The 15,751-nt window shown below is 27.3% G+C and overlaps 6 protein-coding genes across 6 annotated transcripts in view; 4 read left to right on the plus strand and 2 right to left on the minus strand.

The window, feature by feature from the left end:
• Window positions 1-613: 613 nt before the first annotated feature.
• On the plus strand, window positions 614-1,420 carry LOAG_07112 (hypothetical protein; the record flags this gene model as incomplete). The annotated part of the gene is made up of 2 exons (XM_003142646.1): window positions 614-751; window positions 1,238-1,420. 2 exons carry the CDS (start codon window positions 614-616, stop codon window positions 1,418-1,420), a joined length of 321 nt encoding a protein of 106 aa, XP_003142694.1.
• A 319-nt stretch (window positions 1,421-1,739) lies between these two features.
• On the plus strand, window positions 1,740-2,790 carry LOAG_07113 (hypothetical protein; the record flags this gene model as incomplete). The annotated part of the gene is made up of 4 exons (XM_003142647.1): window positions 1,740-1,856; window positions 2,134-2,282; window positions 2,384-2,482; window positions 2,655-2,790. The coding sequence occupies 4 exons, from the start codon at window positions 1,740-1,742 to the stop codon at window positions 2,788-2,790; spliced, it is 501 nt and encodes a 166-aa protein (XP_003142695.1).
• A 3,238-nt stretch (window positions 2,791-6,028) lies between these two features.
• LOAG_07114 (hypothetical protein) lies at window positions 6,029-7,167 on the minus strand (the record flags this gene model as incomplete). Its single annotated transcript, XM_003142648.1, has 2 exons — window positions 6,029-6,194; window positions 6,962-7,167. Coding segments are annotated over 2 exons (372 nt in total), but the record flags the coding sequence as incomplete, so codon positions are not given.
• A 734-nt stretch (window positions 7,168-7,901) lies between these two features.
• LOAG_07115 (hypothetical protein) lies at window positions 7,902-8,789 on the minus strand (the record flags this gene model as incomplete). Its single annotated transcript, XM_003142649.1, has 3 exons — window positions 7,902-7,952; window positions 8,030-8,192; window positions 8,620-8,789. The coding sequence occupies 3 exons, from the start codon at window positions 8,787-8,789 to the stop codon at window positions 7,902-7,904; spliced, it is 384 nt and encodes a 127-aa protein (XP_003142697.1).
• A 1,477-nt stretch (window positions 8,790-10,266) lies between these two features.
• Window positions 10,267-13,955, plus strand: LOAG_07116 (erythroblast macrophage protein EMP; the record flags this gene model as incomplete). Its single annotated transcript, XM_020447342.1, has 9 exons — window positions 10,267-10,297; window positions 10,381-10,583; window positions 11,038-11,163; window positions 11,688-11,858; window positions 11,999-12,137; window positions 12,325-12,407; window positions 12,753-12,875; window positions 13,117-13,277; window positions 13,733-13,955. The coding sequence occupies 9 exons, from the start codon at window positions 10,267-10,269 to the stop codon at window positions 13,914-13,916; spliced, it is 1,221 nt and encodes a 406-aa protein (XP_020302418.1). The 3' UTR covers window positions 13,917-13,955.
• Window positions 13,956-15,302: 1,347 nt separating this feature from the next.
• The window catches only part of LOAG_18672 (hypothetical protein), a 1,850-nt gene continuing 1,401 nt past the window's right edge, over window positions 15,303-15,751 (plus strand). The window contains exon 1 of the mRNA XM_020451336.1: window positions 15,303-15,445. Within this exon, the coding sequence (XP_020304887.1) occupies window positions 15,356-15,445 (90 nt within the window). The 5' untranslated portion in view covers window positions 15,303-15,355. The remainder of the gene's footprint in view (window positions 15,446-15,751) is intronic.

The following is a 15,751-nucleotide window of genomic DNA, read 5'->3' on the forward strand; positions in this document are numbered from 1 at the left end:
AAGTAAAGTAACTAAAAACTAAAAAAAAAAAAAAAAAATTCTAGAATATTGAAATTAATTAATTTTGGTGATGTTAAACGATGCAAAAGTAATGGTAATATTCATCATTAATATATTAAAAGTGATCTAAAAAGAAAAAGAAATTCTGAATCGAAATTAATTGAAATTATTGAAATCAATTAATTATTGCAATTTTAAAGAATAGAGAAGTAATGATATTTAATGATTTAATTTAATGAGTATTAATTATTTCAATTTAAAAGTAATATTAGCTAATTCGTTATTGTTACATAAGTATGAAAAAATAAAGTTGCAAGTAAAAAAATTAGAAAAAATAAAATTAAGTAAATTTTTAAAGTTAAAAAAGTAAAAAAATTATTAGTGAAATTGATTGTTTTATTTCAATTGATTTTTTTTCAGCCCACATTTTTACTTCAAATATCATTTAATTAGTATAAAAAAATTTTTTAATCTACAAAAAAAAAGAAAAAACGAAAATAAAATTTTCTTATGGACGATTTTATTCATTTATTTTATATTGAAATTTTTTTATCAATCATTTTGATTATTTTGATAATTATTTAGAATATCTCATAATTTTATCATTGCAACAATGGATGCTGATATTGATGTGACAATGAATTACAAACAATCATTGAATGATACAAATTGTCAACAAATTCAATACTTATCATTGTTACATGATGATAGAATTGGCAGTATTGAATTAAATTTAAGCAATTTTCAAAATGTTAGTTTTTATCAAAAATAAATGAAAGAGAAGTTTGAAATTTTTTAAGGATTTTTAGAATTTTCCAAAAAATAATTGCTAAAAATACTATTAATTATTTCATTTATTTTTATTGAAAAAATTATTTATTTACGGAAAGATTATTCGAACGATCGATTTCTTGGCAAATTACATTGTTTGGATGAGTAAAAAAAAAAAATATTTCAAACAAACAAATAGGATTTAATATTTTTTTTTAATTTAATGATTTTTCAAGAAGTTCAGTGTTATAATTATTTATCAGTTATCAGTTTAGTATAAATGTGATAAGATTTTGATCAAACAAAACCTAAAATTTAATTACTTTTAAGTAATATTTCAAAAAAAAAATGTCTAAGAAGCTTGTGCAATTTTATCACTTTTTTTTTGTTTACTTTCTTTCTCTCCATATATTTCTTAATTATTCTATTTTTAATTAACTCCTACTAAAGTTTAACATTGATACAGATCAGTATTGATAAACCAATTAACGGATATTTGATAATCATCAACAATTCATTCTATGAGCAAACAATTAATGCACAAATCCAAGTTGATTTAACAAGTTATACAGGATTGGTTATCACACATGTTTATCTTTTCGAGAAAATGCTTAACATACAATCAAAACAAAGTATGCTAATGAAATGATATGATAATTATTCTATTCATTTGCTAATTATTTTCATTTCCATATAAATCTAGTTGGATATTTTATGAATAAAATTTAAATTTAGATATATTTTTTGTTAAGAATGTTTTTAAACTATTAAGGTAACAAATATTAAGCAGCTTAATTGAAATAATTTGATAGCAAAATTTGATATTATTTCGATGATAAAATTGTGCAAAACTGTTTGATAATTAAACATTTTAAGCTATTTTTAGACGTATATTTGTGAATAATTTTTTTTATATAATTAAAATTTATTCCTTAATTATTCAGTATAAAATTATTTTAGATGAAAAAATGGAATTCAGTGTACCATCTAATTACTTTCGTGATATGTTTACGGAAGATTGGAATATTTCTATAACAGCATTTGCAAAAGTTTCACATACAAATGAACGATTTTACACTCAACAAGTACTTACACTATTGAAACCCGTACTGTCAATTAAAAAAGTTATTTCTTTTTTTTTAAAAAAAATATTAAAAAGAATTTTTGTGTTGATGAAACAATTTTGTTTTTAAAAATCATTTTGAAGATAAAATTAAACAAAATTATTTAATAATTAAACATTTTGTTTATTTGTAAATTAAATTTAATTAATAAAAATTAAATTCTGAGATTACCAAAAGAGTTAATTTTGAATTCGTCTTTTTTCAACAATCTATAATTTCGTTATAAAATAGGTTTTAGTTTTTACGAAACGATTCGATAGCTTCTAGTACTAATGAAGAACAGTTTCAAATTTCGATAGCAAATTCATTCAATAAATTGCTCACAGGTTGTGAAATTAGGATTGATGGTACCGGATTAAGATTTCACAATTCACCAATATCATGTGGGTTAGTCATTTAATAATTTAATCCTTTTTTTTGTTGTTGTTTTGAGGAATGAAAATATTATCTTATTTTTGAGTAATTACTAAATTAATAGGATAATCAAGTATTTCAATGTATTCAATCTATCCACGTTCAAGTTCAGTGATCAAAATAACTTGCATGATTGCTTATCAGGAGAATGATATGATTGTTGATAGAGCAAGGTAAATTAATATTCAAATGATGCATTAAAACACTGATAATTAACCTTACTTTATCAACAATCTTATCTTCCTCTTTCTCTACAATAATTCATTTAGCTATTAGTTAAACTTTGAAAAACTTTTAAAAAAGTAAAAAAAAGGAAAAAACCTTGAAGTAAACAAGCATTTTTAGGTCAATTGAGGCTCATAATACTTTAACAATTACAACGAGTGCAGTAAAAAGGACAAATTTAATTGAAAGGAAAATTGTTGCTGTATTTAATTGTGATCAAATAAAAAATGTCCGTACCTATTTTATTGTTAATTAGTTCGTTAATAATTAATTAACATGAAATTAATAATTATTTTTGTTGAAAAATTTTTCGGAATTTTTGTTTATCTTTAGTTAAATGCATTGTTGTAAAAGTTATGCCAAAATATTTTAACAAAAAAGAAAAAAGGAAAAGGAAAGTCATAAAGATGATGAGCAAAGAGAATTGAAATTTTAGAAATGAAACTATTCTCATGAATATATTTATATTATTAGAGAGTAAAATGAAATGTGAAAATGTGGATTGAAATTTAGGAATCAAAAATAATTAACTATTATTTTTTGATCAATGATTTTGCATTAATTAATTTTTGTTTAAAAAAATTGATTGAAATTGAGTAATATATTTCTCAAAAAATTAATAGAATTAGTAATACAGGTATAAAATTATCACCAATTCATATACCTTACTAAAATTATCACCAATTCATGTACCTTACTAAAATTATCACCAATTCATGTACCTTAATAGAATTATCACCAATCCACGTGCCTTACTAAAATTATCACCAATTCATGTACCTTACTAATACTAGAATTGGTGATAATTCCTGACCTATAACAAACCAACCGTATATAATTTTTATCACAAAATATTATCCATTTGAAATTTTTAAAAGGATGGCATTAAATTATCAAAGAACTGGACTATTATTCAAAATATAAATTATTCAACTATATGCTAACATTATATTTTGCTTATTTATTGTGCAATAAATAAGAATGTAAGCTTTTATTTTATGCTAAATTGCAAACAAACATTCAAATTTTTGACATAACTAAAAAACAAGCAATAATGGAAATAAGCAAAAAATTTGGTTCTATTGTTGAAGTATGCAAAAAAAAAAACTAATTTCAGGTTAAGAAAATAACCTTTCAAGGATTTTTTATCTATCGCCAAACTATTTCAGTTAATTTCCTCATATTGTCAGTTCTCGATAGCTTTTAGGCATTGACCTGAAATAACAGAATAACCTATGTGAATTGTAAAGTTTTTAATTTTTCAAACATATTTTTTCACCATTTAACCCATTATTATATTTTTTTGTTGGATACACAATTTAAAAGATATAAGTGAATTACTAAAGCTTATTATTATCACAATTATATCATATCATTTATCTGAAGGGAAATCATTCCTTCATTGTGTCACATTCGCCAAATTTGTCATTTTTTACTATTTTAGCTTTTTTGATGATTCATTTGAAAACTGATCATGTTTCATTCATCCCTGTACATTTTATTTTTTTGATAAATTACTATCACTTTTCTTTTTTATCTTCTTTCGAACAATTGGAGCAAATCATTGGTATTGATAATTTTGGATATGTGTTCGTTATAAGTTGTTCGGATGTATGTTGATATGTTGATCAATCGAAATTTCATCAGTAGTAATTTCCTTAGAATCTGTAAAATAATCTGTAGTAATTTCTTTAGAATCTGTAAAATAATCTGTAGTAATTTCCTTAGAATCTGTAAAATGTTAATCCACTAATTAGCATAAATACTTTGAAATTATTCTTCTGTAACTTCTTATCTATAATGTTTGTTAAATTTGAATTTTTCTTCTTTTTTTTTGACATAACCTGCATCAGATAAAATTTTTAAGCTGCAAATAATTATCGATAAATTAGCAAGAAAAGTAATGTTGCTCTAAGATTAAGATTTAGATTTGTAAATGTGATTTTAACTTTTAGCATCTTAGGACACATAAGTAAAAAATCTATAAATAAATATAAATAAGTTTCATTTTAGCTTTTTGCTCGATCCGTTATTCCTTCTTAGAGTTTATGAAAATTCAGTTTATGAAAAGAATATTTATTTCCTAAGATGGAAATGAATATCAAAAACGAGATAGAAGCTTGTCTAATTATTTCAACCTATAAAGTTTGTGAAGGAAATTTTTTTGTTTTAATTTCAGAAAAAATGGTTGAAGAAATTTTTTAGATTTATTTCATATTATATTACATAGCACAAAACTCGAAGTAATGATTAAATTAAATACCCAAATTTGAAAGAAACGAAATATTAGTTTTTTTTCTTTTAATGAGCAAAACATTTGAAAAAGATAAAAACTTTCAAAAATTTTTAAGATTTTTTTTTTTGTAAAATGTTTGCAAAGATTGTTTATTCATAATTCAATTACTGATACATTTCAAAGATAGAGAAAAAAATCAAATACAACTTTGATGTAATAATTCTAAATATCTAATGATTACTTATTCAATAACTAAATGCTTAATGACCGTTATCATGTAAGGTCGCTTATCACTTCCATATTTTAATTGAAATGTTGAAAATTGGAGAAAATTAATTCCATTACTATTTGTAAAATTTTTAATTATTATGCTAAAATTTGTTGAATGAAATTATTCTCAAAATTTTCAAATATTATGAGAATGAAAATTTAGTTTAGTGGGAAAAAAAATTATTTAAATTATCCAACTATTAAACAATCACAAAAACCTTATTCATTTGAATATCTTCTAATCGAAATTGTCCCTAATCCACGACAAAATATACATCGTTGTATGTTAACCCAAATTTCAGCGCATGATGCATATATCTGCAATTACTGTAATTATTTAAAATAATATTAAGATTTCTTTTTTTTTTTTTTTTAACAATTGGAAGTATATATTCACCAGAATTGGTGCTAATGTCGGATACATGAAACGCAACCAATTCAGTGTTATACCTGCATCCTGTGGTATTTTAAAAGCATAATCATCCTTCAACATCACATTACTATTTCGAATCTGAAATCATTAACCTGGATGTATCACTCATAATTAGTAATTTGGAGTAGAAGGATAGTTGAATTACATTTAATAATATTTGTCTATAATATCGAAATAATTGTTCAATTCATATCATAAAGTAATTTATTGACTACAGCATGGAATTATATTAGACTGATAAGAAGTATATTTGAAGAAAAAAATAGATAAAAATATAAAATCTTATCATTAAGTTAAGATAAATGATGATAAGTAAAGTAGAAGTGATAAAATTTTGTGAAATTCATAAATGGATCTAATCAAGTATGTATTTTTAAAATGTGCTATGATTGTACCACTTTTTTTTTTGCAAATAAAGTTTTAGAATTCGAATAAAATTTTGAAAATTACCTGAATGAAAAAATTTACCATAATATATGGTCCATCGAGTAGGATAAATAAAATGATAAGAAGTAGAATAAGTTTTGTAAGGTTTAAATAATCATGATGAATTACAGCAGTATGTTTGTTAAATGTTGAATTTTCATTTGATTTCATTCCTAGTGATTGATTTTTCCATTGATTATTATGCGACAAAAGCGCTGCGAAACAAATCAATATGATAAGAAGACAACTGCCATAAATAAATATGCATACTATCGGATATAAGATTGGAACTCTCCTGCAATTTTATATTCATATCAAATAATTAAGATAATTAAGACTAAGATAATTAGTTACAGTAATACTTTCTTTTTTCTTTTTCTTGTAATAACTATTACATATACCAATTTGAATATTAAGAAGTAGCAAAATTTTGGAAAAAAATTTGATGAAAGAAATTATTTTCAATTAGTAGAGAAATGCGAACAAATAGATTATAGTTTAAGCTTTTTTTTTTCTCAAAATTTTATAGATCTTCCTTGATTTATTCAGGTGGCATTCAAATAGCAAACTTGATTTATTCAAGTTATTCAATTAGCTGCACTTGATTTATTCAATAGCAAATGAAAAGTAATTCATGATCAAAAAGGATGATTTGATATTGATCTGAAATTATTCTAAAATTCTCTTCTGATTAGCTCTATGAATTTACCGAAGCTAAATGTTATTTTTGAAATACTGATAAGCCTTACTGCAAATTGCACTTGTCATTTGGAGCTTAGAAATTTTTTTTCCTTTGTCTTTCCAATGTCAAGCATTTAAAAGGTCTAGAAGACGACATCTGCTAGGCTCATGGAAGGGTAGATTAAATTACAATATTACTTGTTAACCTATTGCTTCCTAGTACTGGAAAAAGGAAGAAAGAAAGGATTCGCTGGAACATCAAAGGCTAAACATTTGACAAACATTAACATAACAGAAGCCTAAAAAAATTCTTCAAAAAAATATGGTTTTTTATCAAATTTTTGATGTATCAAAATCAAAGATTAATTTGAAATGGCTAACCTGCCGATGTTACAATTATACTGAAATTCGGAAGGCTTTACAGGTATATGATGTGTAAGCATAGGTATAGCTAAACAAATACTTATTACCCATAGCATAATAACAAAGGCTAATGTTCGCCAAGTTTTAAATATGGATTGATTTGGAAAATATGATATGATAGCACGCTCAATAGCCATTAACATTATGCTCATTAGTAATTCCATATTAATAAACTGCAAGAACACATTTTGTTACTGATTAATTGATTATAATTATACAAATAAACTTATACATATTTTAAAGATAATTGTATTTCAATTGGTTACTGTACAGATTAACTAGAAATGATATGTATTGGATATGGAATAACATTAAAATAATGCAAAAAATAGCAGGCATTTTTGAAAATCTAAAGTTAACACTTTTTATTCCTCTATCATTTTAGCAGTTAGTAGTTGAAAAAAATAGTAATTGGAGTATTTCAAGGTATAATATATTGAGGGGATTTGAAAATTTTTAAAAATATTAAAGTTTGAAAAGAAATTGAAACGCTAAAAGCTTAAAAATATGAAAAAGTTTTAAAATACTTTTGGAAAATGTTCAAATATTTAAAAATAATATAGTGGTAAAAAATTATTTTAGTTCTATCATATTACCATATTTATAGATTATATTGTATTTATATTATGCTATTCCTTCTACTGTTTGGTGATAATTTTAATTTCCAATTTTCTTTTTTTAAAATATTTGGATGACAATGATCGATGAGTGAAAATGAACCCATAATAGATCAATTTCATGAAAAATTACGTCTTAACCAGATGTAATAATAGCTTAGTATTCGATCATCAACAAATTTCTTATCATACAATTAATCAAATGTATAATGTAATTTGATCAATTTGAAAAACTTCCAAGCTATCTTATCGTTATTATCTTATCATTTATATCAACAATTTTAGCAATCAATCATCCCATGATAAATGTTATCCAAACATGCATGAATCATCTGGAAATATATTCCGTATACTTCGATAATTCTCTCAATATTTCCTGCCTTTTCTATAGCAATATCCTCAAATATACCTGTTCAAGAGTTGCATTCCAACGACATATTGTCATATCGAAAAGCCAATTACGATTGATAATAAATAACATTGGAATAAACATACCGAATAATACATTAAATATATTCAATATAGCCAAATTACAAAATAATACGAAAAGTTGAACTGAGCGTAATTTTCGACTGAAAAAAATAACCAATCGATAATGCCGAAATATAACAGTAACTTTTAATTAAATAGAAATCAAAAATAAATGAAAATATCATTTATACCTTACAACATATCCCATATACTTTACAATACTGTTATCATCGAATTATACCTTACATTACTGTTATATTATCAGACCAGATATTTTGCTCTTTTCTAATCTTAAATTAAGCCAAAACAAATAAGTCTGTTTTTCTTTTGCTCATAGAAATAAGCCTGAATAAACAACAAACAGGGATGTGTTAATAGAATTTTGATGGAAATTCAGGTTTCTCTCCTCATTGTATGATTTTCCGTCTCATCTATTGTATTTGTTACAATTCTACCTAATATTATTCCAAATTTTCAAATGATATTTGTATATTTTATCAAAAATTTCACAATGAAAATTGAATTAACCTTAAAAGTATCGTAACCAATAGGATCATATTGAATAGAATGGAAAAAATGGCAAATAATCCAATTAAAATGATTATTGTAGTTTGTAGTTTAGTGCTTCCAGTATGATTAAATATTGTATCCATTGCGATATCATCTTGAAGAATGTATTCCATTTGCATATTACTCATCTGGAAATTTTAAGCAATTATCAGAATAACACGGAAAAATTTATGATAATGATTAAATGAATGAATTTTATCATATAAAAAGAACAACAACAATTTCAAAAGATATACTATTATAGAAAGACCGATATACTAAGGCTAAAGCTTTATAGAAATTTTCATTGCTTAGAGATCCTCAAATTTGTCACCATAGTTACATGCATAATCACCTATTTCACTATAAAATCATACACTTACCTTTTAATTTCAACAATTGGAACTATTTGCATAATCGGAAAATAATTTAAAACAGTCTTATTTCATATTCAACCATGCTGAAAAACATTTATTAATTTACACGTTTACATGTAAGTCATATTTCAACGTATAGAACCTTGAGAGATAATTTATTTGATTGTAGAATTGGTTTTAAGTAAAGTTATAATATATGCTTGCAATTATATTGTTAAATTTAGCACAAAATCTTGTCGAAATATTTCCTCATACAGTGCATTTAATTATTTTTAAGTAGAGCAAATACAGATTTGACAAATTAAAAAATGACTTGATAAATTAAAAGTTTCGCTATCTATTTGATATCAGATTACTGTAATAATTTGTTTAAGCGATAAATTTCAAAATAATATAGCGACTTTGAAATAATAATGATTTGGATTCACGTACACAGCAGAAAATTAACAGCATTATTTGTGGGAGTGTTCATATTCCCGTTCAGGAGTTACAGTATCAGACGTTACTGTATCAGGTCTAGGAGACGTACTGTTAGTTAGCAGTCATACGTAAGGAAGTGCTATCACGTTCATTTCGTATAAATATGTTTGTGAGTATATATTATCGTAAATTAGTTGTAACACAACTATTATGCTGCATCAAGTATCATAAGTTTTAAGACAAAAGTTAGCTTCTAGTATTCCTTTATCTTTGCTCACGGTCACGTATCGGGATTTCTCGATATTGTTACAACGGTGGTACCGGTTGACAGTTTTTTTTTTGGTGCTTATTCTTCTATTCGATGTAATTTGTGGAAATTTGAATTACTTTTATGTAATTCTTATGGAAGAAGCATTACGTGGTAACAACTTGTTAGATCGATTTAATTATTTATTTGTCATGTGCTCAGTGATTGAGTAAAAATTAAGAAAATCTTTTTGGTTCAAGTGAAGGTTGTTGGATTGCTGTATTGTACTTGTTAGCTCCTGCTTTTTTTTTATACTATCCTGACCGGATCCGAATCGAACTTCTAGATTTGGTAGCATTGCTGACATGTCCAAGTTAATCATCACTTTGCTTCAAATATCAATTTTGTGGTTAGATTTGACGAAAATAAGTCATTATCTATGAGATTAATAAGAAGAGGTTACTATGTATTCTCGCAGTTTGTTTACATTTGCGGAGTTAATGCTGACGTTTGTTTACAGGTGTTGGTGTTTTCAGTTCGAATTAAAGGGAAAAAAGTGTATGTATTAACAGGAAGCCCGTGATGTCCTCCAGTTCACCCTCTCAGGATTCAAGTTCGTATAATTACTATTGATTTGTTTTTATTTGATATATAAATAGCATGGAACGATGTCGAAATAACAGTTCGCATGTTTAGCTCAAAGTTCGGAACCATTAAAACCAGATGAAATCACAGCGCTCGAGTATACATCATTAAAAGTACCATATGAATTGTTCAACAAGAGATTTCGTTCCTCGCAAAAAACAATAGAAAAAAATAATCATTATCTGAAGGAAAGTGCTGATTTGGTAGCGAAAACTATGAAAGGTGATGGGACTAAACCTATTTATAAACGTGAAGTAAGTTTTATGAATATTTTATCTACCCATAACTTCCATATATTCCATTTTCATGAAAAATATAATATTTCTGCTGAGATAACTCATTAATGGATTCTTCAACAATCCTTTTGATGGAAAATATTATTTCATCGCAGGATTTAGTTTAATTTCACATTCCAATACTCCCTGATACATTTCTATGGATTTCTAAAAATGGATACTATGTACGACTCAGAAAGTTTCTTTTTTTTTTTATTGGTTCTATGCGGAAACAGGATCAAAGATAGGCAAAGATCCCTAGATTACAAATGAAAGTGAGGTAAATTAGAGGACGATAAAAAAATTAGCGAAGATGAAATCGATTGATTTTTTCAAATTTGTATTTTGCTAAGTCATACATGCAGCATTTCTTGTTATTACTGCATGTGTTTTTACTATGCGTGAAGCGTTATTCAAATTTGCAAAATTATAGATTAAGGAAAAAATGGATACTTACTTTGGACGCTTTGAAGAACTCTTTGGTACATTCAAGCAAATCACTGATGAGGAAATGGAATTGATTGATCTCTTGGCTACACGAGTCAAGTATTTGCAGCAGGTTCATTAATTTCTAAAATACTGCTCTTTTTCATTTAATATTAAAAGTAGTTCAGTAGAAGATGAGGTGAGACATGACATAGTCAAAGACAAAGAACTAATTAAAGACATTATGAATCGCCCACTTTTAACAAGTGTAATCTGTCTTTTATTTTCCTTTGGGAATTATGCATGTATTAAACATTTTGTTAATACTCTCTGATTTGGGATTTGTGAGGACACTGGCCAAAATAATACGCGCGCAATATGCTATCCTGAAGAGGAAGTCTACGAGTTTGAATATACTGCAGCACTTTCAATGAATGCAGTGTTTTTCCAAAATGGACATTCAGAAGCGTCCATTTTGAAAAAACACTGCATTCATTGAAAGTGAAATAATAAATAATTGTAGATAAATAATAAATGAAATAATTGTAGATAAATAGTGCTTGACGATCGCATAAGTTTGCGCTCAGCGTTGAACGGATTCCCTCTAAATTAATCAGCGGAAGTTCCGAAATAAATAATGATAACATTAATTTTTAGGCTAACACTACGGATGCTTTGAAACAAGAAACTTGGCGTAGTCAGCGCATTAGTCGCTTGATTATCGATTATTTGTTACGTTCAGGTTATTTTGAAACTGCACAAAAGTTAGCTGAACAGGCGAATGTGGAAGATATGTGTAATAAAACCGTTTTCATGATTGCGAAACAGGTGAATAGAACTCTTTCCAATTTCCGATTCAATACTCCTTAAATTTATATTCCTTGACTGTTTAATTTGATTTTCCAGATAAGAGTAATTTGGTACATCACAGAAACCGATATGTGGATATGATGTTTAAACCGTTGCAGGTGGAAGATAGCTTGTCGCGCCATGAAACCGATCGGTGCTTAGAATGGATTGCTGATAACAGATCGAAGTTACGTCGCTTGAAAAGCACTCTCGAAACCACGGTTCGGTTGCAGGATTGTATTGAATTGGTACGACGAGGTAATTTTTTTTTTATTGTTCGCATATATTTTTGCTGCTTTAGTTAGAAATCTTACCTGGATTTGCCGAACTTTCTAGAGAAATAAGAAGTTGTCTTCTATGAAAGATAGGAATTGCATTGAATTTTGAATTCTGTTATATGTGTACAACATAATGGATTTCGTGAGAAAAAAAACTAACATTTCAGGTGAACGTCTAGAGGCTGTGCATTATGCCAGAAAATTTTTAGCCAACTTACCGAAAGATCAATGGAGCGAACAAGTTGTGAAAGTAACCCGCTATATTCTTTCATTGGATGAGATTGCAATTTTTTAATATTTACATACGCGGAGAGAAAATCTGGGGAGGAGCAGAGGGAGAAGTTCATTGTCCTTCAATTTTGATCCTGACAGAATTTGAATAGAAAGTTTTAGGGAATAGCTGTTGGTGGAGAGGGAAGAATGGAATTCAATTTAACTGAAACTTTGTATCTCTTCCCTTGCAATATTCCATATTCGGTATCTGATCATTCTTGGTTTTTCATACAGATGATGTTTGCTTAAAATAATGCTCGATTTCTTTTCTGGGAAAAAATAATTCAACTCTTCTTTATATTTTCAGTTTCCTTTCTTGAAGGTTATGGGTCTTATTGGCTTTGGAATTCCGTTCAAAAGTCGTGCCTACAACGAATATTTTAGTGAAAAGCGCTGGGATCAGCTGATTGAATTGTTCAGACAGGAAAATGCTCGTGTATACAAGGTTATTTATCATAAACAGTGTTCATAACAAATAAAACTGTTTTAATAATTAAGGAAGTTGCTGCTGATATTAGATTCAGACTTCAAATGTACAGTGTTGACAGGACTGACTGTTGTTATATTCAGCAGTGCAGTGATGACTATTACATGATGGATTATAGCATCGTTTTTTTTACCATGAGGTATATTATTATATAAGGTTATCGATATATATTATTATTGCTTGTAATTTATTTATTTAGCTCATGGATTATTCATCTTTTAACGCTTGTCTATGTATGGGATTATCTGCTTACAAAAGTCCACAATGTCATCCGGATCCAGATTCACGTTGCCCAACTTGTCGTCCTGACATGTACGAACTTGCAGAAGACTTACCCCACTCTCATGTTTCTAATTCAAAGTAAACTGCTATGTATATTCGATTTTTAAATATCATGTTCACAATTAATTCTCTCCTCTATTGAGGGATAATGTAGTTAATTTGAATCGACATAATGAATTCCAGGATATGTATTTACAAACATAGTGGTCGAAAGATGGACTAATGCACAACATTTTAAACACTGAGCTATTTTTTTATGTGAGAATAATAATGATATGAGTCATTATTGTACGCTCATACTGAAGAATGTCTTACTATTGAATGATAATTCAATGCAAATCATTTTCCTGTGGCACTGAGGATCTCCGGAGACAGCTTACGTTACTAATTATTATACCGTTCTGTTTTATTCACTTTTTCTTTTATTTTTCATTCGACTAACGTGTGGTAACATTTTCTCGATTTTTTGAAAGCTTTCTGGAATACTGATGGTGGTGTTCTAGGACGTTTTAGAAAAAGCATATTATTTATAGGTTGATGTGTGCTTATTCGGGAGAACCCATGAATGATGATAATGAGCCATTTATGCTACCAAATGGTTATGTTTATGGTGCAAATTCGATCGAGAAATTGCTTAATGCATCAGATGAAATTGTTTGCCCGAGAACGGGAGAAATTTATCCCGCTAATCAACTCCTGCGTGTTTTTGTCCTTTGATCGTTTTGTGATTTCTTTGCAGATAATATATCTTCTTACTGTCTTTCATTCTTTTTTTTTCTATAGATATTCTTGTGAATCATTTTGTGATACTTTTGGGATGTTATTTCAAATTTCCGTTACATCATATAACATCTCATATCACTTGTAGCTCATTTCTAAGATATTCATTGGTACTGAATATTTTTTGTCAAACAATACTCACGTATACCAATTACTAAATGCTCGAATGTAAAAAATGCATGTCGATTATCTCAAGTGTTGTCATTTGAAAAATTAGGAAATAGTTATTAGTATATGGTTAATTCGTTGATGTTGTGAAAAATATGTTGAATTTCGTGTAATTTTTATTAAATCTAATTTTATGTATAACCTCATTTGCTTTATTTTGATTCCTTAGCTGAGTTTATATGAAATCAGATAGTTTCAATCTCAAATTCTTTACTGACAGTAGTTAAAGATGTTGGTTTCTTGTTCTGGATAAGTAAGATGTACTTTTGCTTAATCATGATGCTGTGAAAATGGGAAATAGTTTGTGAGTTTAGCTGTGATTGATCGCTTTACTGGTATATTCGTTTTTAAATCGTGATTTTTTTTTCATAATATAGTCTAAAAGGAGCAATGTTATCTTTTTGTACCTAACGTCCATGAAGTACTGTGCATTGATGTAATTATTAGTCATTTAGTGTTGATTTTTGAATTACCTTTTTCATGTGTTTTCCACTCAATACCCCTTCATACTTCTTTTTATGATGATAAGTTTCTTTTCAGTTTCTTGAATTTGATGAAACGTTGTCCTATGCATGTTCAGCATCAAATTTCATTGCACGATAAAAATTGGACTCAGATTAATGTCCATAGTACTAGTATTCATAGTATTTCAGTAATATTGGAATATTTATTAACTTCTATGATATTATCACTGAATATAATATAAAGGCATAGATAAAAATGAAGGATAGTTGTTATTGGTCTCAAAATTATTTGATTAGTATAGACAGAATATGTATTTTATCATTCGATTATTGATGTTTTTTATAGGATTCAATTATTTTCTTTTTTTATAAACATTCGATTATTGTTATTTTCTTCTACTTATAATATGCTTAATTTATTAGCTAATCAAATGAAAGGGATATAGGCTGTAACGGATGTGGGGTGTGGATTCGGTGTTAGATTTGCGCAGTTTGATGTAACTGGCAATAGTTTTTTATTTTGAGAGGAAGTTGGTCAATTTTCATAATAGTTAAATAGGATGGTTAATCCTACCTCGAGTAGGCAATTGAGGAAGGAAGTAGGCAATTGAGGAAGGAATTATTGTTAGGGATAAATTTCAACTTTTATATGAAGCTTGAAATGATAGTCGTGTTGAGAGATCCTATTTACATTTACAGTCGAACTTGGCGCTGAAGTTCCGTTGTGGTTTGAAGTGAGTAAGCATGGTTATTTCATTTTATGGTTTGCTAGAAGCAGGTTTACTTGTCTTAAATGGAATTGCTGTACTCAACAGGGAACGCTTTTTAAATAAGGTAAGACTTTTCTTTGGTTCTTATTCCTTTATCCCTAATCAGAATGTACAAAATGAATGTATGCTAAGAGTCATAGCAAGGATTTAATTATGAATGAGGGAGGTAAATATTGCTGGGACAAGTGTGAGATATTTTCGTAGTGAAAAGAAATGAGTAACGACTAAAGCCAAATAATCAAGTGAAGTATCTTGAAAGCTAGTAATTCATAAAATGAAATTTAAATGGGAGATGTATTTCCAGGTTGGCCTTTCGGTACCGAGCAATTCTTTCGAAGTTGTGAATCCATCATCTTTTAAAATGCAGGTT

Source organism: Loa loa, assembly GCF_000183805.2.
Source record: "Loa loa unplaced genomic scaffold supercont3.437, whole genome shotgun sequence".
NCBI classification, from domain to species: Eukaryota; Metazoa; Nematoda; class Chromadorea; order Rhabditida; family Onchocercidae; genus Loa; species Loa loa.